The 20,432-nt window shown below is 42.8% G+C and overlaps 1 protein-coding gene across 4 annotated transcripts; it reads right to left on the minus strand.

Annotated features, from left to right (window-relative positions):
- Positions 1 to 590: 590 nt before the first annotated feature.
- On the minus strand, positions 591 to 20,311 carry smc4 (structural maintenance of chromosomes 4). 4 transcript variants are annotated; one of them, XM_023807199.2, is made up of 24 exons: positions 20,086 to 20,311; positions 18,518 to 18,668; positions 17,412 to 17,590; positions 16,800 to 16,991; positions 16,117 to 16,293; positions 14,195 to 14,359; positions 12,890 to 13,017; positions 12,319 to 12,459; positions 11,551 to 11,701; positions 9,621 to 9,785; positions 9,055 to 9,288; positions 6,821 to 7,006; positions 6,495 to 6,656; positions 6,015 to 6,240; positions 5,643 to 5,722; positions 5,400 to 5,552; positions 5,069 to 5,195; positions 4,637 to 4,826; positions 4,179 to 4,323; positions 3,042 to 3,215; positions 2,001 to 2,180; positions 1,645 to 1,877; positions 1,361 to 1,544; positions 591 to 915 (listed from the first exon to the last, which is right to left on the minus strand). In XM_023807199.2, exons 2-24 carry the CDS (start codon positions 18,657 to 18,659, stop codon positions 748 to 750), a joined length of 3,882 nt encoding a protein of 1,293 aa, XP_023662967.1. In that variant the 5' UTR covers positions 18,660 to 18,668; positions 20,086 to 20,311; the 3' UTR covers positions 591 to 747. The 4 variants fall into 4 exon arrangements, with proteins under 4 accessions (XP_023662967.1, XP_023662968.1, XP_023662970.1 ...); XM_023807200.2 differs by lacking the exon at positions 20,086 to 20,311 and adding an exon at positions 19,168 to 19,261; XM_023807202.2 differs by lacking the exon at positions 17,412 to 17,590 and having other exon boundaries at positions 20,086 to 20,309.
- Positions 20,312 to 20,432: the final 121 nt, after the last annotated feature.

Consider the following 20,432-nt stretch of genomic DNA (forward strand, 5'->3'; position numbering starts at 1 on the left):
TGTGTGTGCCCATATCTAAGGTCTGCTGGGCTCGCAGGTAGCCACAGCACCCTGGCCGGTTCTGACCCACTACTGGACCCTGATCCAAGCCCAACTCTACAGAATCATGGTACTTCTCCTCTATTGATTATGGAGCAGTTAGTCACTAACCTTGGAAACTTTTTCAATTACTGACAGTATACTTGAATGTCCACAATTGAATGTTACATTTATATAGTGCTTCAAGACACCCAAAGTGCTTTACAAAACCAGTGGGGAACTACTTCAACCACCACCACTGTGTAGAACCCATCTAGATGATGTGACAGCAATTCTGATACTAATGATCCCGTACCGACTATAGATGCATATCACCCATGTTTAAGGAATTTGTCTACTTGTTTCAGCTTGGTACTACAGATGCCCCCATATGGCGTTGTTACAATGAACTCTTAAGTTGTGAATATGATTGGCACTTGGGCTTTTTAACCACTCTAATCACCACAGAGACTGGAAGCGTGGCTGTGTGGATGGAAGTTACATTATCGTAAAGCGAGAAGCATCTATACAGCGAGCGGTCAGACCAATGTAGGAAATGGATTAAGCCAAACTTAGAAAGCAGAAGTGAGATTTTATTTATGAAATTTTAAAAAAAACAGCAGCTTTTATGATAAAATTAAGATAGATACAAATGCCTCAAGAATTTTCAGAAGTTTGGGAAAAAATGATCCCTGGATTATGATTAAAAAGTGCTGAAGCTGAGGGTGTTCAGGCAGTGGCCCCCTCGGGCAGCTCCTTGGACGCGATGGTTTTTGGGTTAATGCCCACACTCTTGGTGGTGTTGTGAGTCTTGTAGATGCCGATCAGCCGATCAGCGATCTCAAACATGTTATTCCGCAGAGAGATGATGATGAACTGGGCATTCTTAGTTTGTTCCTGGTGGGAGGAGAGACAAGCGACTTATACTACCAGTGAATAATGTACTAATCCATTTTAAACAAAGTAATTACTGCAGGAGTTCATGATGCTATTGTAAATATGAAATAAACTTAACCACTGGTCCATATTGTGCAAGGTTTATGAAGCCTCCTAATTAAGGTGAACCATACTTTTACCTCCTGGTCACAATAGCCTCACCACAAAAAGGTGGTTATAAAGTGGGACAGACTATTCAAAGTCCATCTCCCTTTAATAGGCCATTTATAAGCTGGGTTAAAAAAGAAACACCTACACAATCCAAAACTTAAGTGAAATCCCTTCCAAGATCCACAATTAATGGGAACTTGACTTGCATAAGATGACATTTTAAAAATCAGTCAAGCAGGAAATTAAATGTAGTAGAGGACAATCACATCCATCACTGACTGTATGAGTTACTCACATAGATATAAAAAGCCACGATGGACACATTCTTAAAATCAAGCGCAGCATCAATCTCATCCATAAAGTAGAGAGGTGTGGGTTTGAAGTGGTGGAGGGCGAAAACCAGAGCCAAGGAGCTCAGTGTCTTCTCTCCGCCAGACAGGTTAAAGATCTTCTTCCAGCTCTTCTTTGGGGGTCGAACGCTGCACAGACAAATGGAAAGAGATAAAGGCCCCCCTAATATGAGAGATGCTGGTGCACATCGACCAGAAACTGATTCTGCATGTCAAGTTCAGTCATTACCTGAACATGATTCCCTCAGAAAAGGGATCCAGGCTATCCACAAGCTCCAGCTCTGCGTCGCCCCCTAGCGTCAGCATCTGGTAGTTCTCCTTCAACTTGTTTGTGATGATGTTGAAGCCGGCCATGAACTCGTTGAGCCGCTGCTTGCGCAGGTCCTCACATGCACGCTTGAAATTGTCCCGTTCTGTGGTAATCTCATCCAGCTCTGCCACACGCTGCAAGTAGAGCTCCTCCTACAGGAGGACAGAATAAGCGTCAGTACTCGCTTACTAAGCCCTGGGGAAGGATGAGAGGTAAGCTGGTGAAAGGGAGGTTTGCTTTCTACCAGGCCTTACTGCAAGGCCACAGACTGGTACCTTTTTCTTGTACTCGGCGATGGCGCCCAGGTTGGGCTTCATCTGGGCGGATTGTGCTTCCAGAAGGGCGATCTCTCTGTTGAGCACATCGGGGCTATGGGCTGCCAGTTCCTCAGGGGAGAGCGACTGCAGCTCCTCTGCTGGCTTGTCGTCAATGGTGTGGAGGGAGAGCTTTGAGATCTGTAGAGTGAAATGTGGGATCAATTTAAGAACTGGGTATAGCGCCCCCTGCAGGGCACAGAAAAGGGGTCATAGGGAATGACTGCCAATCAGCAACAAGCCCCAGCTAATTTTATCACCAAGATTTCAAAATGCCACAATATTCCTTAAAACCACCTAAGCCTGGTGGTAACTTTAAAACTTCATAAACGTTTACCCATTTCACTACACTGCTATTTGCCTGCCAATCTCTGTATACAAATGCAACCAATCAATGACAAAATTCGTTACTGATAATTACGGACGTTATTGATTTCTTGCAGCTGTAGTATTAATACAGCAGGTAATTGTGTGTTTTCTCTCACTACCCGTTTTACACCAAGAACATCACACAATGCTTTAATGTGTGACTAAATTCAAAACCTGGGACCCAAAACAGTGCCGTCACAATGTAATGCAGCAGATTGTTTAGTCCTGGCAGAGACCCTTAATGGTATAAACCTGTAGGACGTTCAAGCTCCCAGTCTCCACTCTTCAGGCTAAGGCCATCTTTCCAATACAAATGATTGAAATTCCTGGTGATCCGACTGCCAGGACAGCTGCTTCAGATTCGTATCAGGCGTTGGGCCTGCAGTGAACCTGAAGTTACCCGTGTTCTGAGACATACAGGCATCCTAATCACCAGACCTGTCTTGCTAAACTACCAGTTGGCAACATATGCCCTGTGCATTACAACTACAACATGTTCCTGGAAGACGACTCTCGCTCCACCACAGGATTCCTCAGAAAGGCTTCCTATTGTAGCCTTAATAGTGAACACAATCCAGCTGGGACACCAGTAGAGTCACACACGGCACTCAGCCCAAACAGAAAACGGCCCACCTCTCTCTGCCAGTGCTTGATCTTGCTCTGATGCTCGGAAATGGCCCCTTCAATCTGCTCCACCTTGAGGCGCACGTTGAGCAGCTCTTTCTGCAGCGTGTGCTCTTGCTCCTGGATGGCCTTGATCTCCTGCAGTACACCACGGTGCTGCTCCTGTACTTCTGGCAGTGCCTCCTGCAGGACCGGAGGGAGACAAAGAGCCCATGAAGACCATATCAGCAAGCCATTATATTTTGAGATATTTCATACCAAGCAGTGTTAAAATGTTTTGCTGCTAACAGGTTTTCTGAAACAATGTAAAGTAACTGGTGAATTAAAAAACATCCCATCTACAGGTTGCATTACATGTATGACCAAACAGCTTCTACACTATTTCTAGTACTTTTCATACCTTCAAAATATTAAGGAAGGGAAAAAACAGGCAGCATTTATTGGACAGATTCTTTTCAGCAACAAGCAGTTTGAGTGATAAATGCAAGGAGAGATTTAAAATCAACCTTTAAATTGATAAGGAAAACATTTTTCACACCTATGGAGTCACAGGAGTGCCATAAAAAAGTCTGTAAAAGCATAAAGAAATAAATGTTGAATAAGTGAAAAATACAAATAAGAAAATTAAAAATAAAGGAATAAGAAAATGAATGCTTTTCTTTATTGCTTTTAATTTTGCCATATTGCTTTTACATTTAACGCATTGCTTTTGCTCTTGCCTTATTACCCTTGCTTTTCCTCAAATGGACAAGCTGTCAATCAACTGGCTTCAGACACACCTTCCTGCCCAGGTTGAGTAGTCAATTCCAGCCCACATGAATATTTTACAGATTTATTCTTGGTTATGGCACTCTTGTGATTCCTTACAAACCACTGAATTTGTAGTTAAAATTTATCAGAATAAAAGAATCCCACAAAATCTGACTTTGGGTCATATTCCTGGTAGATTTACGGTAAACGAAGTGCTGAAGATGAGGGAAGTGTAAAAACAAATTCTAATGGTTCATAAAAAAGAGCAAAGCCCCAATAGAATTGCAATAAATTACAAAATGGAGCAGAGCTTAGTGTGTCTTCCTCAGTTGCCTTCATTAGTGACTCTCAGTCAGACTCCTCCCCGAAGAGGAAGCCCACTGCAGCCCGACTCACCTCCGCCTGCTGGCACTCCTTCATGATCTCTGCGGCCTGCTCCTCCAGCTTCTTCAGGTGCTCCATCAGATCCTCCATGGCCTTCTCGTTTTCTGCCATCTCCCTTTCTGAGCGAGCCACCGCATCCTCGGACTTCTTCAGATTCCTTGGGGAGCAGGGAGAGAAAGTTCACGAATCAGATGAAACATGATGCTGGTGTGATTTGACCAAACCGTAATATCTTGATGTTCACAGCCTTCCAATTATTTGATGTGAAACTGGTTACTGGGGCACAGACCGGAAGGTCTGACGGAGTAACACCAAATCCAGGTCTAATTACACTGCATATCAGCTGCATTTTTTTAGTTTCTTCAGACTTTTTATCACACTATGCAGACTTCAGACCAGTACTACCACTACTATCACTATTGTCAGTGTCCTGCCAACAGTGCAAACAAAGTGGGCAGCAGGCGGCTGACCTGTCTGCTGTCTTGATGGCCACTTGAGCCTTGGTGATCGCAGAGCAGCATTCGTCAAGCTCCTTGTTGATTTTGTCTAACTTGTCCTGCTGAGCCTTCAGCTTGTGGCTGTTGATGTCCACGATGAGGTTGTGCAGTCGCTTCACTTCTGCCTCCACTTTGCCAGCTTTGCTTGCTGCAGTTTCATATTCTGGGAGAAGGAGAGAAGGATGGTTCGGTCATGTTAAAGCTCGGCTTTGCGCCATGGCTGCTATTAGTAGGTGGGCCGACATCTTGCTAGGCATTTATGAGCATTTAGTTATTGGCCTCTGGTGACACTATTTCAAATGAGTAGTTTCAACAAAATGATTCTGATTGTGCTTTCAGGTCATCCACCTGTGGGGGCGTGAGGAGCTTTATTTGAAAGAGTGTGGGGGCGGCAAAGATGCACACCTTTCTTGAAGGCTTCCAGGCTCTTCTCCATCTGTTTCTGCTTGTTCTTGTCAGGAGCAGCAGCCACAACATTGGCCTCCAGCTCCTTCATCTGTGACTTGAGGTGAGCTTCCTGCTCCGACAGGCTCTGGGAGGAGGATTGAAAAGAGCAGGTAAATGCTGAAACCCCGAGGAAGTACAGTCAGTCACAAAACAGCACAAGCCTCTTAAAATTAGCAGCAGATTTACACTCTAATAAACAGAGCTTTCCAGTAATTCATAACTGAAATTTGGTGCCACTCTTCTCCCCACGGTGGAGATCTGGTGTAGCGAGACCTGGGCAGTTTCTCACCTGAATGCTGGCCGTAAACTTCTCCAGAGTGTTCTTCATCTCGCGGAGCTCCTGCCTGAGCCTCTGCACCTTCTCCTCCAGCTGTAACCTCCTCTCCTGACGGCCTTGCATTTGCACCACCTGCTCCTTCAGCTTACTCTCCATCCTGTCCAGCTGGTGGCAGCAAGGAGAGACACACAAGCTGACCAAGGCTCTTTGAAACAAAGGAATGGCATGCTGATGGAATATGGTCTCCAGTCTCACCTCCTCCTGTGTGACCTCCACTCCAACTGAAGTGCCCATCCTGCCCCTCATTACACGCCCACCCCCGCCAGTCATTGTGCCTGCAAGAGAGCATATTTTAGTGGGGTGGGCACCCAACTGGCATGGTGCTAAAGAAATCACAGAGAGCAGTCTCCACCACGAGACACGGACCATCTGATAGGGGAGGCAGGCGCAAATCTAATGGAACACTGGCAAGTTGCCTTGGAAACAATATAGGAATGATATCTACACATCCTGGTCAGTTTGAAGTTTGATGTAATTACGCTTTAAAGCACATTTTCATATCTACCTCAGCTGGAATTCATTGCGGTTATGGAAAAATCAAATAGATGATGACTGAGAAGTACCAACCTGCCTGCTCGATGATCTGGCCCTGTAGGGTCACTACTCTCCAGCGCTTGTCCTTCTGGAAGGCCAGGCGGGTGGCCTGCTCTAGGTTGTCGGCCACGAGCGTGTCCCGGAGGGCGAAGTAGAAGGCCGGCCGCACGGCCTCGTCTTTGACCTTGACCATGTCGAAGAGCCGTGGCACGTTCTCTGGAGTAGATATCTGTCCCATGTTTTTCTCCCACACTTTCATCTGAGAACACAAGATGCTGCTTCTTTAGGCAAATATAATGCTATACTTGGGTTCATACCAACGTATGGCAAATTAACCTAATTCAGGGATTTAAACTGGTTCCAAGTCATTTGCAGAACACACTCAGTAACTGCATTAAACTTACATTTAACCTTTGATGAATATAATTAAGTCTGACTTCATGGTGCATATGCATGTCTGCTGATGCGTCCCACACAAGGGGGCGTAACAAAACAAATACATTTGAGACTGACCTTATCTAACCCAATGAAAGTGGCAACCCCAATGTTCTGGGACTTCAGGAAGTTGACGCACTTCTGTGCCGTGTCAATTGTGTCCACCAAGATGTTGTCTAGCGCACCACAGCTTGAGGAGATGGCAACATCATACTTCTCACCGATTGCTCCTAGGTCACCCTAAAAAGGCAGGAAGTCAAACTTCTAGTTATCTGGCATCAAAAAAAACATTTGGGCAGGAAAAGGTGCTTTTGAATTATAGCAGGTTAGCAAGCAGGCTACAGGAGTGGCCTGTCAAACAAGAGGACATGTGGGAAGCATGCAAGATGCGACGAGGTCCTCACCAGCCGGCCCAGGATGCCAGGGATCTTGCCACTACGTTTCTGCTGCATCAAAGCATCAAGCACCTTTCCCCGACTGCGGTTGGAGGACAGGGAGCTTTTGGCTTCCTCCACTTTCTGTCGCATGTCTCTCACAGTCTGCTGGGCCTGCTCGTCTGCCTGTGTGATCTGCTCGAGTTCCCGTTCGTCCTGCAGATCCACCGTGACAGCGATTTAAGCAGAGCTTTTGTCAGTGAAATCTCTCCATAAGAAAACTGAGCAGATTTCACATCCCATTCACAGAACCTTAACTGGAAGCACGGCACATACCCCAGACTTAAATGTCATTATGGCTCCAGACATTTAGCCCCAAAACCCCACCAGCTTACACCATAAGCATCTCCTTAGGCATCACTCCAATCAATAGACTAACTTCCCCTTTTCGTGTCAGTTTCATAGCATGTTCCATTTGCCATCGGAACTCTGTTTCCGAGTGCTGAAGCCGGAAGTGACGACATGCGTGCTCCCGTTTCTCGGAGATCCGAGAAATATCTCGAAGCAGCACAGAGGATCCCGAGTTCAGAATCCAAGATGGCTGCACCCCTTATCAGCAGAAGTGAAAGTTGTAGTTTTATACAATTTAAGCACTGCTCATTAAATCGGTCGCACACACTATACCATCCAATTTATCTGTGTACGTGTTGCTACGGAGTTTGATACGTAAAGCACTGCGCGTAATGTGTTATCAACTGATATTGCTAACGATGGCTAAATTAACCGGGTTAGAATTAGATTTCATGATCAGTCAGATTATTTGTCGGATTTAAGGTCATTCTAATTTTAATTGAACGAAGATCAAGGCCATTTAAACTGAGGTACCTTAAATTAGGGTGACCAGATAATCCATGTCATCCCGGACACCTTGAGCTACTTCAGGTTTTACAAACTACCTTAAAACCGAAAGACTCCTGTGCTTGGTTAAATAGTTCAGTTCTTCTCGTGCTTTGACAGGTTTGTTTCTTTGACTGAAAGACTCATCCAGCTGTTCACATTAACATTAGTGACACGTGCATGATTATAGGAGACTGACCAATCAGCACACAGCAAGAACTCGGTACTTAAGTGAAATCCAGGTCCTTTTAATTGAAATGGTAGGTTGCAAATCCTGTCCTAGCGCAAAGTGTCCGGGATGACATGGATTATGTGGTCACCCTACCTTAAATCCAACAAATTGTCCGGCTATGCAAAAGAATCTTGCTTTTTGGTACGGGTCCCTGTAGAGGTGGGCAATAAATCGATTTTATCGATTAATTCGAATTTACAGTTCAGGACGATGTGTTTTTTTATGAAAATCTATTTTATTACTTTTTTTTTTTTTTAACACGCAAGCGCCAAAAGTGGAACTAATGCGGCTTACCCGTTCTTCACAGGTAAATTAGCACGGCGCACCCAAACACTGTAGCGGATTCACAAACAACATGGCAATGGTTCGGTTTTGCGCCATCGGGCACAGACCAAACAAGTCCTCACTGCAAAGTCGGTTTTAAAACTGTTGCAACCAAAGGAAGCAGCACGACAAATTTATTCCAGCACCTAAAGCAGAGGAACACAACGGAGTGGGAGAAGTGCAGCTCCCAGCGAAATGAAAATAGCCCCAGCACCAGCACAACCTCCTAAGTTAAGCAAGCAACCGTCCCTGACAGGTTTTCGAACTGTGTGCCATATGATAAGAATGAGGCACGGTGGAAGGCGATAAACGCTGTCGTGATGTATATTGCAAAAGACATGGTGCCCATACATACTGTGGAAAAGCCGGGATTCATTAACATGCTAACAAGTTTTTACAAGTTTCTAAAAGTGTTTACAATGGCGTGGTCTGCCATCTCACTTATAAGCATCTTTTTTGGTTTGTCAGATTGCACTTTCATTCTAAAGTAAAAAAAAATAAAAATAAAAAAATATATTAAAACTTGTTTTGAACCATTTATTTGTCATCTGTAGTTTTATTTTGAATAGGGGTGGGGGAAATCGATTAAAATCGAAAATCAGATTTGTGAAAAAAATCGGAGATTTTATTTTTAGGCCATATCGCCCAGCTCTAGGTCCCGGGTATTGCTAACTGGCTTTCCGACTTCTTGTACTAGAGCGCGTTTAATTCGTATGTGACGTCATTCCGAGTTTCGACCTCCGAGGTAAATGGAACACAGCATCACTCCCCCACCCCACACCTCCTCGACACACCACTGCAGCCTACGCACCTTCTTCAGCTCCTGCTCACACTTGGGTATCTTGACCTCCAGGTCCTTAATGGCAGCCTTTCTCTCCCTGAGTGTCTCTGTTGTGGACTGCAGAGTCTCCTTGGCCTTGTTGAGTTGCGTCAGGGCTGTGTTATGGCGGCTCAGGTAGATATCCAACTCGGACTGAGCCACATCCATGCGCGAGCGAGTCTCGTTCACCGCCTTACTTAGTTCCATCAGGTCTTTCTCCTTTGTCTAGAAGACAGACACAGAGAAATGAAGCAGAGCATGGCATCACCCATCCACCAATCCATATTTTATTAACTAGACAGGATCGCTGGGAGGGTAATCGGCATAAGACTGAGATACAGCCTGGATGAGATACCAGTCAGGACACATGCAATCACACACAACATACAACTTAGAGATGCCAGTTAGCCTGACGAGGAAAGTGGGTTTCCCCCCCGACACAGAAGAAACAAACATGCAAATCATGCTGATCCACTACGCAACCCCTCAGCATACTGAACATACTGAGAGAGCCCAGTGCAGTTCCTTAACAGAGGCACCCTGCCATCCAAACTGACCTCCTTGTCCTGCTGCAGGCCAAAGGTCTCCTCTTTCAAGCTCTGCATCACAAGCTTCAGCTTCTCCTCCGCCACCACCTTCAGCTTCTCCTGCTCTTCTTTCTTGCCTGTAGCCTCGGCGATGGTCTTTTCACTGTCTGCGGGGATGTTTCTCACCTCTTCCAGCTGTTACGTGGGAGGAAGAGGAGAACAATTGAAACATGGACCATTTCAATTATGACTGGAACCCATATTCAATTGCAGTAATATGTTCTATTAGTGTGGTGTAAGAAATTATTAAACTGACACCCTAGGTCACCTTTGGACACAGTTATTAGGCTCTGGATGTTGGGACGGGTGGCCCTTCGTGTTAAAGCACATCGAGGCCTGAGCCTGCCTTCCTGCACACCTCGTTACTGTGCATGGGCAGAACAGAATATTTCCTAAAGTGTGCATGAGACTGAAAAACGTCATGCTACTGCTGAGTCTAAATTTTTTTTTTTGTGGGCAATGGTGGCTTAACGGTTAGGGAAGCGTACTTGTAATTAAAGATTGCAGGTTCAAATCCCTGACCAGCAAGGCACCACTGAGGTACCCTGAGCAAGGTACCGCCCCCAAGCACTGCTCCCTGGGCACTGAATTAGCTGCTCCCTGCTATGTCACGATGTCACATATGGGTTAAATGCAGAGGACACATTTCGTTGTTGCACACTGCGTGCTGTGGTGTGTCAACAATGACCACTGATATCACCTAATTCTAAATATAGCCAGTGATCTGCGATTGTGTTGCTGTCTCATAAGATCTTACTCCTCTACGTTTTGGAGACATTTTGTAACGCTGTAATGCATGCTAAAAATCACCACAAATCTCTAGATTTATTCTCGGTTTCCAAAATAGAGAAATGGGGCGGGGCAGAGTAACCAGACAACAGCAGGAAGTCTTTCCTGCACACCAATTTCATCCAGAAAACCTGGATTCATTACTCTTAATACTCAAAGCACTCACTTTAAATCTGACAACTAAACAGCACTGCTCACCAGTACAACATTCACATTACATGTGAAAGTGAGAGCCACCAACCTAGCCAGAACTGATTCTTCACTGAATATTTTGGGACTTCGCCCCCCCAACACAACCGAATTTCGATGGATCCATTTTTATAAAAGTGCAATCAATAGCACACAAATACCGTATTGAATGCACGCTGCAACAACATCCTCACATACATAATTTAGAGACTTGTTACTGCATGTGTATTTACTGCCAGCACTGAATTCTGAATCCTTTCTACTGACAACCTGAACAGCTGCATTCAAAGACAAAACATCTGCAGGCCCCAGGGTACGAGCAAAGAGGCTGCCATGCATCTCCAAAGGCATTTAAGACTTTAGCCAAGTCATCTTATATGTACTCAGTCTCAAACTATAATGATCCAACAACGTTAGAGGCAAGAGTTAATGGTTTCACCTTGCTATCATTTCCATTCTGTGAAGACCGCTGTTCCTTTCTGTGTGCCATATGGCTTCACTTAAGAGCTGAAAACAATTTATACATCTAATGATAAAAATTGCTTTTACTATATTTTGGCAGCAAGTCATTGCAAGACCTTTTTTTAAATTCTTACAAATGAGTCTTAAAGAAATATTACGATAGTACTATCTGTTTTGGGATTTCTTCCATTCCAAATATCACATGGGGTGTGTGCACACACAGACAGTGGACATTAATCTGCATTGCACATAAAATTCTATTTTGCATAAACTTGGAAACAGAGAAAGCAAAAGATTGTTTTTTTCTGTGGTAGAGAAGGCAATTTTCAAAAAAAAAAAAAAAATGAAAAAAACAAATTCGTCCGAGATTCATGCAACAATTTCCTCTCACACACCCAATAGTTTTGGTAACCAAAATGTCAGGTGCCCTCAATGGGGAAACCCTGTGCGGCACACTCACCTTCTCCTTGTCCTTCTGAAGCTGCTTCTGCAGTTTTTTGCTCTTACTCTTGGAGTGCTTCAACTTCTCACGCACCTCCACATCCTGCAAGTCAAGCTGAGTGAACTTCTCCTTTTGGCTTTCAATAAACTTGGTCAGCTTTCCCAGTTTCCTGTGAAACAAGAACATTTGGAAATAGGAGACATTAGTAAGTAGTTTGCCATAAGTCATCTGAAATCATCTTTTTAAGTGAAAAATAAGTTCCAAGGCACTCCTCCTTTAATTACAACCACCTTTATTTCACAGGAGAAATGAACACATCCTCACTGACAAGTTACAGATCCTCAGCCTACATATTCATTTGTGTAACATTTTAATAAGTTCTCCACATTAAGAAATATACAAAAATTATTCTTTATATAAAACAGCTGGCGGACTGAGGGACCAAATTATTTTAATGCTGTTTAAACCATACCCAACAAATTGTCACAAACCTTGCGACAAAATTAATCAACCAGTAACACAAAGTAACAAGCATTTTTTAAACCAGTCTACCACATGACAACTGATAGCCATCACAGCATGATGCAGCTGACCAGGTCACACAGATCTAAGACATTCTAGCTTAAAAGCAATATTAACAACTGACTGCAGTCTAGCAGGCTTTTTATCAGATTTGGTTTATTTAGTGCCCCCATGTTGGGCTGATGGCAGCAAAACCACAACATATTTCACCAAAACACTGGACCAAGTGGCCCAACCACAAGTGGCAGCATAAATCAGTCTTACTTTTCAACGTTCTTCAAATCCTGGTTTTTCACTTTCATTTCCTCCGACAGCCGGTTGTTGTCCTCCATGAGTTCCTTGGTGTCATCTTGAATCTTCTGCTTCTCCGCTTCTTTTTCCGCTAGCTTTCTCTGAAGGTCATGTCTGATGGCAAGAGATGATGCATCAGAAGAGCGAGACAGAAGACAAACGGCGCCACAGTCTGGCCACAAGCAGAAATACTGAAGTGCGGGCGACTGAAAACACTGTTAGACACTAAATGACAGAAGGCTGCATAGCTGAACAAATAATCAACTGTACAGATGCCAGTAAATGTTTTAACCCAAAACTGAGCTTATAAAATCAGCCCTACTTCATAAAAGTAACACTAACCCCCAAAATGCACACATTCCTCTGCAGGAAATTTCTCAATACAAACATAACCAGTTTACAAATATGGGGACTGATAAGCTGAACAGGACTTTCACACAGTTAAGCATTCTCAATGTCAGGCACAATAAGGAAGAATATCCATCTTCACTTTTGAACGAATGGAGCCCAGAGAGCTACCCAGGAAGACAAGCAGAGGACTCACATGTAACACTGACAGAGGACGTTACGTTTCCTGAAGGTCTCATTCTCCAGAGTGAGAAACTCCACAGCCTTGTTCTTCTCTCCCTCCAGTGCAGTCTTCTCCTTCTCCACCAATTTCACCCGGTTCAGCTGAAGGACAGGGAGAGAATCCAACTTAAAGCAGCAGGCAAGAAACGTCTCCATTTAAAATAAAGTCCTGCCATTGTTCACTCGAGACTATAAGTTTATGCTTAAAGAGAGAAAGAAAAAAAGGCTGAAAGATAAGGGGGAAATCTGGCAGGTTAAATGCATTGTCCTCAAGCCTGGTTAATAAAGGCAAAACATAAAACATAAAAACCACATATGTTTGACTGATTTTCCTCCAGAGACCAAAACAAGATGTCCTTGAACTTAATAAAACTAGCTAACGTGCCATTTTTAATACACAAAACTTCAAAGTTAAAAAAAACAATTTACATTATGCTTATTTACTTTATATTAAGCTACATGCCAACACCCCCTACCCCCCAAAAAATGTAATGTTCCAAATTCTGAAAAATACCAAAGATTAGAGCCAGAAAGGCTGTTTTCCTGTCTGTTGGGGCATGCTCTAGACTGAAATAACACCAACAGAAGCAGACATGAATCTTTAAATGTATATTGTACTAAATAAAAAAAGGAAAACAAAAACCGTAGCATCTGAATATCAATTGCTAACAAATACCTAAAACATGCAAGGAATCGATGTAAAATGTCAAAATTTAAAAAAATAGAAATCAAGTGAAGTATTTTATGAATGAACCATTCTAGTTTAATTTATCAGGTACGTCACAAATATTTTCGGTACAAAAACCAAAGCAGTAAGTGAACAGCTGAGGTTACTTGGAAATAGTCATTTCCTAAAGGCAAACCAAATTTTCTCTTACTGCCTTGTAAAGAATGGCAGGTGTCAGAGCAGGGGGGCAGCCTGGCCAAGTCAAACCTAGCACTTATAACAAAATACTGCAGTCCCCAGCAAGAAAAACAAACTACCTATTATAAATATTTGAAGCAGTCATAGCAAAAACAAAATTTATTTACACAAAACAAGCCTTAACTGTCAATGCTCAAAAATATTGCGGAAAAATAATTTGAAAATGAATGTAGAAATATTTGGTGTACTTGTGCATTTGTCTAAAAGTACAAAAAAATTAATAGAAAATTCATCCTTCTTCCATATGAAGTTTAAACATACTGACTGCTTAGCTTGACAAAGGGGGAAAAAAAAAACCCACGCACACACTACATAAAACAAAGTAGTAAAGGTTACAGGTGCAGGTGAGCTCACCTTCTCGCCCCTCTGTTCATTCAGCAGTTCCACACGTCGGCACAGCATCTGAATGGGATTCTTGAGGCGGCAGGAGCCAATGATGTCCTCCAGGTACTCCAGCATGCCCTCGTCGTGCTCCGACTGCCCCTTGGGCTTCATCATGGCAATCTGCTCTACTTCTCCCTGCACCGCGTGCGCACACACACACACACACACACACACACACACACACACACACACACACACACACACACACACACACACACACACACACACACACACACACACACACACATACTTTATTCACTGCCCTCACAAGCTTAAACACATCTTTCCTAGAACAGAATGCCTTTTATTGTCATTGCACGAATGTACAACGAAATTAGGTGTGCCCCCTGAAATAGATTCAACACAATATAAAGCTACACAGACATACAAAGAAAATTCATGAGCAATACAGGCCAATAAACTGAGGCCAATATCCTGGTCAAGACCAGCAAAACAAGCCACCCCCCAAAAAATAAAAAATTTATTATATACAAATAATCAAGCAGTTGGTACACAAAACATCTTTACATAACAATAACCAAAAGGTTTCTTTCTTTTTTTTTGGGGGGGGGGAGGAGGAATACCCCCAAGAGCACCCTACAGATGAGCACATACATCCCTTAGGCACTCAACATAATGGAGTCCAATTCTCCCCACAGACATATCACCACTGTTTAATATATTCAACTAAATAAATTACTCAACCTTTATTCCTTTATATTCACACTACTGTAAAATGCTATAACAACTAAAAATACAACTTGGAAAATTCAGTTTTTCAAAAGGTCAAAAAAATCTTGATAATTTTTCTGAACATTTCTCAAAGACCACCTTTGACCACCCAAATACAAGCACACATCAGAAAATGTAGGGGAAAATGTACTAATCAGTGTGCAGACACATTAAAAGTCAAGTAGAATTAAATACATTTTTTCCCAGACCATCTTAGCAAAGTAAATAACCTGGGCTTCATCAGCAAGAACTTGCACAATAAGCCTTTTCTAAAATACACACACACAGAACACAGAAATTTGAAACACAACCACAAAAGCTTCCACAGACAAAAGTGTAAAACGACAATTTGAACCAATTAAGAAACAGAACCTAATTCATAGTTCTGATAGGGAGACTAACCGTTTTTTTTTTGAGGGGCTATTCAGACATTTTTAGGAGGCACACAAAAATCAAAGCGAGAGAAAAAGGGAGCACAGTATAACCACTTACTTTCATTCATAAATAGCCACCCCCCCCAAACAAATTAAACATTCAAAAACTTGAGAACCCACAATGATAGTGGACAAACACTATACACCAAATTAATTCTGTGTATCCTTTACTTCACGTACGTGCTTGTGAATCTTCATCTTTATTAAATACCTTTATTTTAACTGAGTGGTAAATAGCTTTAAAAATACCTGGCTAGAAAGTGAACGCGGTATGGCGATCAACTGGCTACCGGCACTTTTGGATTTAAATTCTAGAGGGACTAAGCTAAGACAACGGTCTGAAGGCTTGAGCCTGCCACACTGAAGCAGCACAAGTAATATTGGGGATTGGGTCTCGTTTCTCACACACCAATATTTACGTGCTGCTAAAGTGGAGAAGGCAGACTGGCAGGGCCCGTGCTCGCCACCTCATGCAGCAAGCCTGACATCACGTCTGACTGGGCCTTAAAATCCTAAAGCAGCAGATGATGGTTGGCACCATTTTGTCACTGTAGCAAACCATGATACGCTGCTAGAGCAGTTTAAGGGTCTTTGCTTCTTGTTAAAGTTTGCTCCATTTTTTTTTTTTTTTAAATAATCCACACGGAAACAAACATACCCCGTGCAACTTCACCATATTGTTTAAAATGCATAGATTTAATTAGAAAGGGGAAAAAAATATGTTACCTGCAAAATCAAAAACCTGTTGTGGTCCAAGTCTATGCCATGGCTACGCAGCAAAGCTCCAACATCTCTGAAGGTGGCCTTCTTGCCATTGATGTGGTATGATGAGGAATTATCTCTACCAGCAGTCCTCGACACACAGAACTTGCTGTTGGGGATGACTTCGTAGTCATCTCCTTCCTGGTGTACCAGGAACCAATAAACCAAACTTTAAACAACAATCAAATCTAAAATTACAGAACCATGCAAAAAAAAAACTTATTTTCCTTAAGAATTATTACTGTACTTTTACTTCACTGTGAACATTCTAATTCGCTTTGTTCCCATGTTTGTGGATGAACAACCTTCAGACTACAGGCTACATGACTAATTTAAATTATGTAGGTTTACCAATAAAATGTGCTTTATATAACTACAATTTACATTACCTACATCTAATTGGATAGCTTATTTGCATTTTTGTGGTACCAGCAAATTTCATTGTTTAACAAAACCTAGTCTTAGATTTGTGAAAATCATATTGCACATATTATTTAAATAGTAGATTTTTGAGTGAAATCAGCAATACAGAATTCTAGCCTACTTTTGTTATGAACGCTTTGGAATTAAGAACAATAACTTTAAAATTTCCTAAATTATTTTTATATGCACTAAAGCATCATCAGGTTTCATACAAAGCTTTTTACCTTGTCAATGATTTTCTGAAAGTGCACTTCCACAGTGCAGCTCTGGATGTCTTTGTGTTGGTCAGAGCTGTGGATAAGCACCGAGAGCTTTTTGGATCTGATCTTTTGTGCCCTATATCCGAACACAAACAGCATAGAATCTATCACATTGGACTTCCCGCTGCCATTTGGACCAATGATACAGGAAAATCTCTAGGAAAAAAAAAAAAGGAATGTAATGATTATGCCTGTAAAACCAACGTTTTTTTTAAATTGCACTTTAGCATGCTTCACATTAAACTGATTTACTTACAACTGTGCGGAAATCTTATAAAACATACAAATGACAGTTAAATCCTATTTTACATTATCAGTGGCTGCACACAGCAGATTACAAAAAACCCAAATTTATATTTTAATAATTTGTTAATTAGGCGACCGATTTTGTAATCAGCCAATGAAACATTTTACCAGATTCGAAGAGCAAATATAAAAACTTTAAAAAGTAAACAAACCAGATACCCGAGCACTCCAGAACACATACGCGCCAGCGCGCTCACAAACGCACGCGCACACACACATGCACGCGCACACACGACACAGACATGTGAAAATCCATGTCGCCTCTCATACCTTGTGAAACGGCCCCAGAGTCTGTTCGCCCGCGTACGACTTAAAGTTCTGGTTAACAATGTGTGTTATCATGAGGCGAGGAGCGCCCGGTTCATTGGTCATCGCTGGGGGCGGGGGTGGAGGGATGCTACCAAGAATCTCCTCCAAACTTCGGTTATCGAGCTCTGCGGGAGCGGCATCTGGGGCAACAAGTCAAACTTTCAAACATAGCGCAATTTATTTTTAGGTGGAGGCGAAGTAGTGCAGGGGAGGGGAGTCGGACCCAAAAAAAACACAAACAAAACAAAAACGGGGGCTGTGTGCTCACGAAGAACGAACAAAGACTGCGAGCAGAATCGGAAGTTAAATTATAAGTACGAGCCCTTTGTTCACAACAAAACTGATACCAGTTGCAGATTCTTTTGAAAATGCCTCTCACAGTCCTGTAAACACTGTGTTGCATAGGATGCATGTCGATATCTTCGAAAAACAACCCTGAAAATATTAATTTTGTCAGTTTCATGAAGCAGGTCTTACATCGTTTTTTAAAAGTATTAGCCATCATTAACAATAACTGTAATGCTTCGGTGCATTACATGATAAACGCCTCCAAAACTCGAAAAGCCCACAATTTAAAAAAGAGAGATCAAATGCCTACCAAAGTAGAAATACTGTTCAAAACCAGTCATTAAGCTAGAGAAAAACATTATTTCGACAAAATAACTAAGTCTAGTATTCACCGATACAAAAAACACTTCCCACACTTTTTTAAGAACAAAAAAAATCGCCGAAAAGGCGCAAACACCAATTCATTCATTTCCGTGTGCAAATCAGCAACAAAGTTAACACTCTATGTGCTGTTAGATAAAGCCCAAACCTCATGGGTTAACTTTAAACAAACGAACACAAGATATCGTAACAACCAGTTCAATATCACGACAGACATCAATGGATGACTTGCTGACCCACTGATTGTGTGTTAAGTATTAGCTATCCATTTATTCATAAGTACGACAGCTGAACAACATCAGGGAACATGCCAGGACATAACTCCAAACAAACAAACAGTTGCGACAGCGTGCTCCATTACACGCAAAACAGACGTGAAAACAACCATGGTTACTTGCCATTTGTCGGTGCTGCTCCTTGGTCATTTAAGTTAGTTTCTGCTGGGGGTAAATCCAAATCATCGTCGGAGTCATCTCGAGGCTGCGCCCCTTTTCCCCTCGGCTTCGCGGTATTGGAGCTCTTGGTCGTTTTTGATGGCATGATTCAGACCTGAAGACATTCATAGCATTCACCACCAAACCCGGGGAGAGTCGCGAAGTCGCGCAGCGGCCGCCGCTCGCACATCTCCTTTTCCCCTATGTGACTTGTCAAGCTGGGGCATCCTTCACCCCGTGTCAAACGGCCATCCTAAGGAGCCTCTTGCCCATTGTATCCAATAGTCACGAATCCACGATTTTGACCAACAAACATATACATACACACACCACAGGCAGAAACTCCTTGGGTTGCAGAAACAAAAAGACAATCCAAATTTCATCTTCCAGAAAATGGAAGCGACGAACAAAAAAATTAACTTGCCACACCATTATTACACATCCTTGAGCACAGATCGGGTACAGTCAGTATAATTATTCGATAAAGAGCCGGCGGTCTAAGCTGTCGGACTCGCTGGCCGGGGGTTTGGTGCGCAAGGCGGAGAGGGACGAAGCCACAAGTCGACCACACGGTCGGGACAAAGCACGGTCACGTTACGAGTGCAGTGACGTACAAAGGGGATGGGGAAGACTGGGGACGTCCGTCCGTGCGAAGACTGCACATGCTAGGCTCCCGGAGGACGAGCGGGGCCAGTGGCCAACAAGTTTAACTTTGCGCCCAAGTGCGTGAGTCTATAAAACAAAAACAAAGCGGGTCCCGTGGGCCTCCGTGTGGCCAATCGCAGCGCTTTCCCGAGGTTAAAAAAAGGGAAAGAGTCGATTTTGATTGGCTGAGTTTGAACCGAATACGGCCGTGACCCGCTTCAAATCCACTCATTAGGAGGCTAATGACAGTATGGTCTGGCTGCGGTAAGAGAGGTTCCCATCCTAAACAGCGGCGTTGTAGGCTTCTCAACACAGTCCGTATTTATGTCGGAGAGGAATAAAGTGCATTAACACGATCTGTGATCGCGCCGTGGATTCTTAATAGATTCTGCACCTATGAATAGTCAAAGTATGACCAACGCGGCAAGTGAGTTTCATTAAAAATGTCTTTACTGGATGCAAGTCATCTTAACGTAATGAAAACGTAACGAGAGACAAAGAGCAAAAGTATCATGGCACATCAAAGCTAAATACCCACTGACTTGAGGCAAGTTAGCTTAACTAGCCATCTTCAGTCTGTCAGTCAAAATCCCTACAATGTGTGATGCTTTCAAGCAATCCGTCGCTCAAAAACGAATAAAAATACAGGTCAACAAACATTTGACTAGTCACAAACAGACCTTCTAATATTTAGTTTAAGTTTGTTGTAGTTTCACTAACAACCGTACCGGAGTACAAAAATGCATTTCTAAAACTCACCCATTAAAAAAAAGTCAGATAAAGTGGTCAGCTAAATTCACCTAGGTTAATGAGCAACCGGAGACGCTAGCTGCTAAATACGAGTATTTTAGCAAACCAGAAATAAATACCCGGCAAATAATATTTACCTTTTCCTTGTTGTCAGAGCGTAATTATTCCTTTGTGTTGTTGTCCCGTTTGCTACCCCGAGAATCCTAGGAAGTTTTACTGTAACCCGCGTCCGGTAAAACTTTAAAAGGCATATAGATATTTAAAAAGAGATTAAAATGTCATTCCTTTCTGTTCTCCGGTAAGACCGGCAGCGCTCCTCTCTCAATCGAAAATGGCGCCTAAACGCAGCAGTCGAACCGAAATTCGTTACAAATGGGCGCGGTGCATCATGGGAAAGCGCTCCTGCTACAGGGGTACGTTTGAAAAAAGGGGAATGCCAAGCCTAACTTTAAACACACACTGCGTAATAGTTTTAATAACTACA

This window comes from Paramormyrops kingsleyae, chromosome 17 (assembly GCF_048594095.1).
Source record: "Paramormyrops kingsleyae isolate MSU_618 chromosome 17, PKINGS_0.4, whole genome shotgun sequence".
In the NCBI taxonomy this organism is placed as follows: Eukaryota; Metazoa; Chordata; class Actinopteri; order Osteoglossiformes; family Mormyridae; genus Paramormyrops; species Paramormyrops kingsleyae.

Bases quoted from the DNA above. Each gene is read 5' to 3' on its own strand.
- smc4 (XM_023807199.2), bottom strand. From the start codon at position 18,659: ATGCCATCAAAAACGACCAAGAGCTCCAATACCGCGAAGCCGAGGGGA. The intron at 9,786-11,550 runs GTGAGTGTGCCG...CCCACGTAACAG, and splicing joins TTCAGAAGGACAAGGAGAAG to CTGGAAGAGGTGAGAAACAT. The intron at 5,553-5,642 runs GTGAGACTGGAG...TGCTGCCACCAG, and splicing joins TGGAGGTCACACAGGAGGAG to CTGGACAGGATGGAGAGTAA.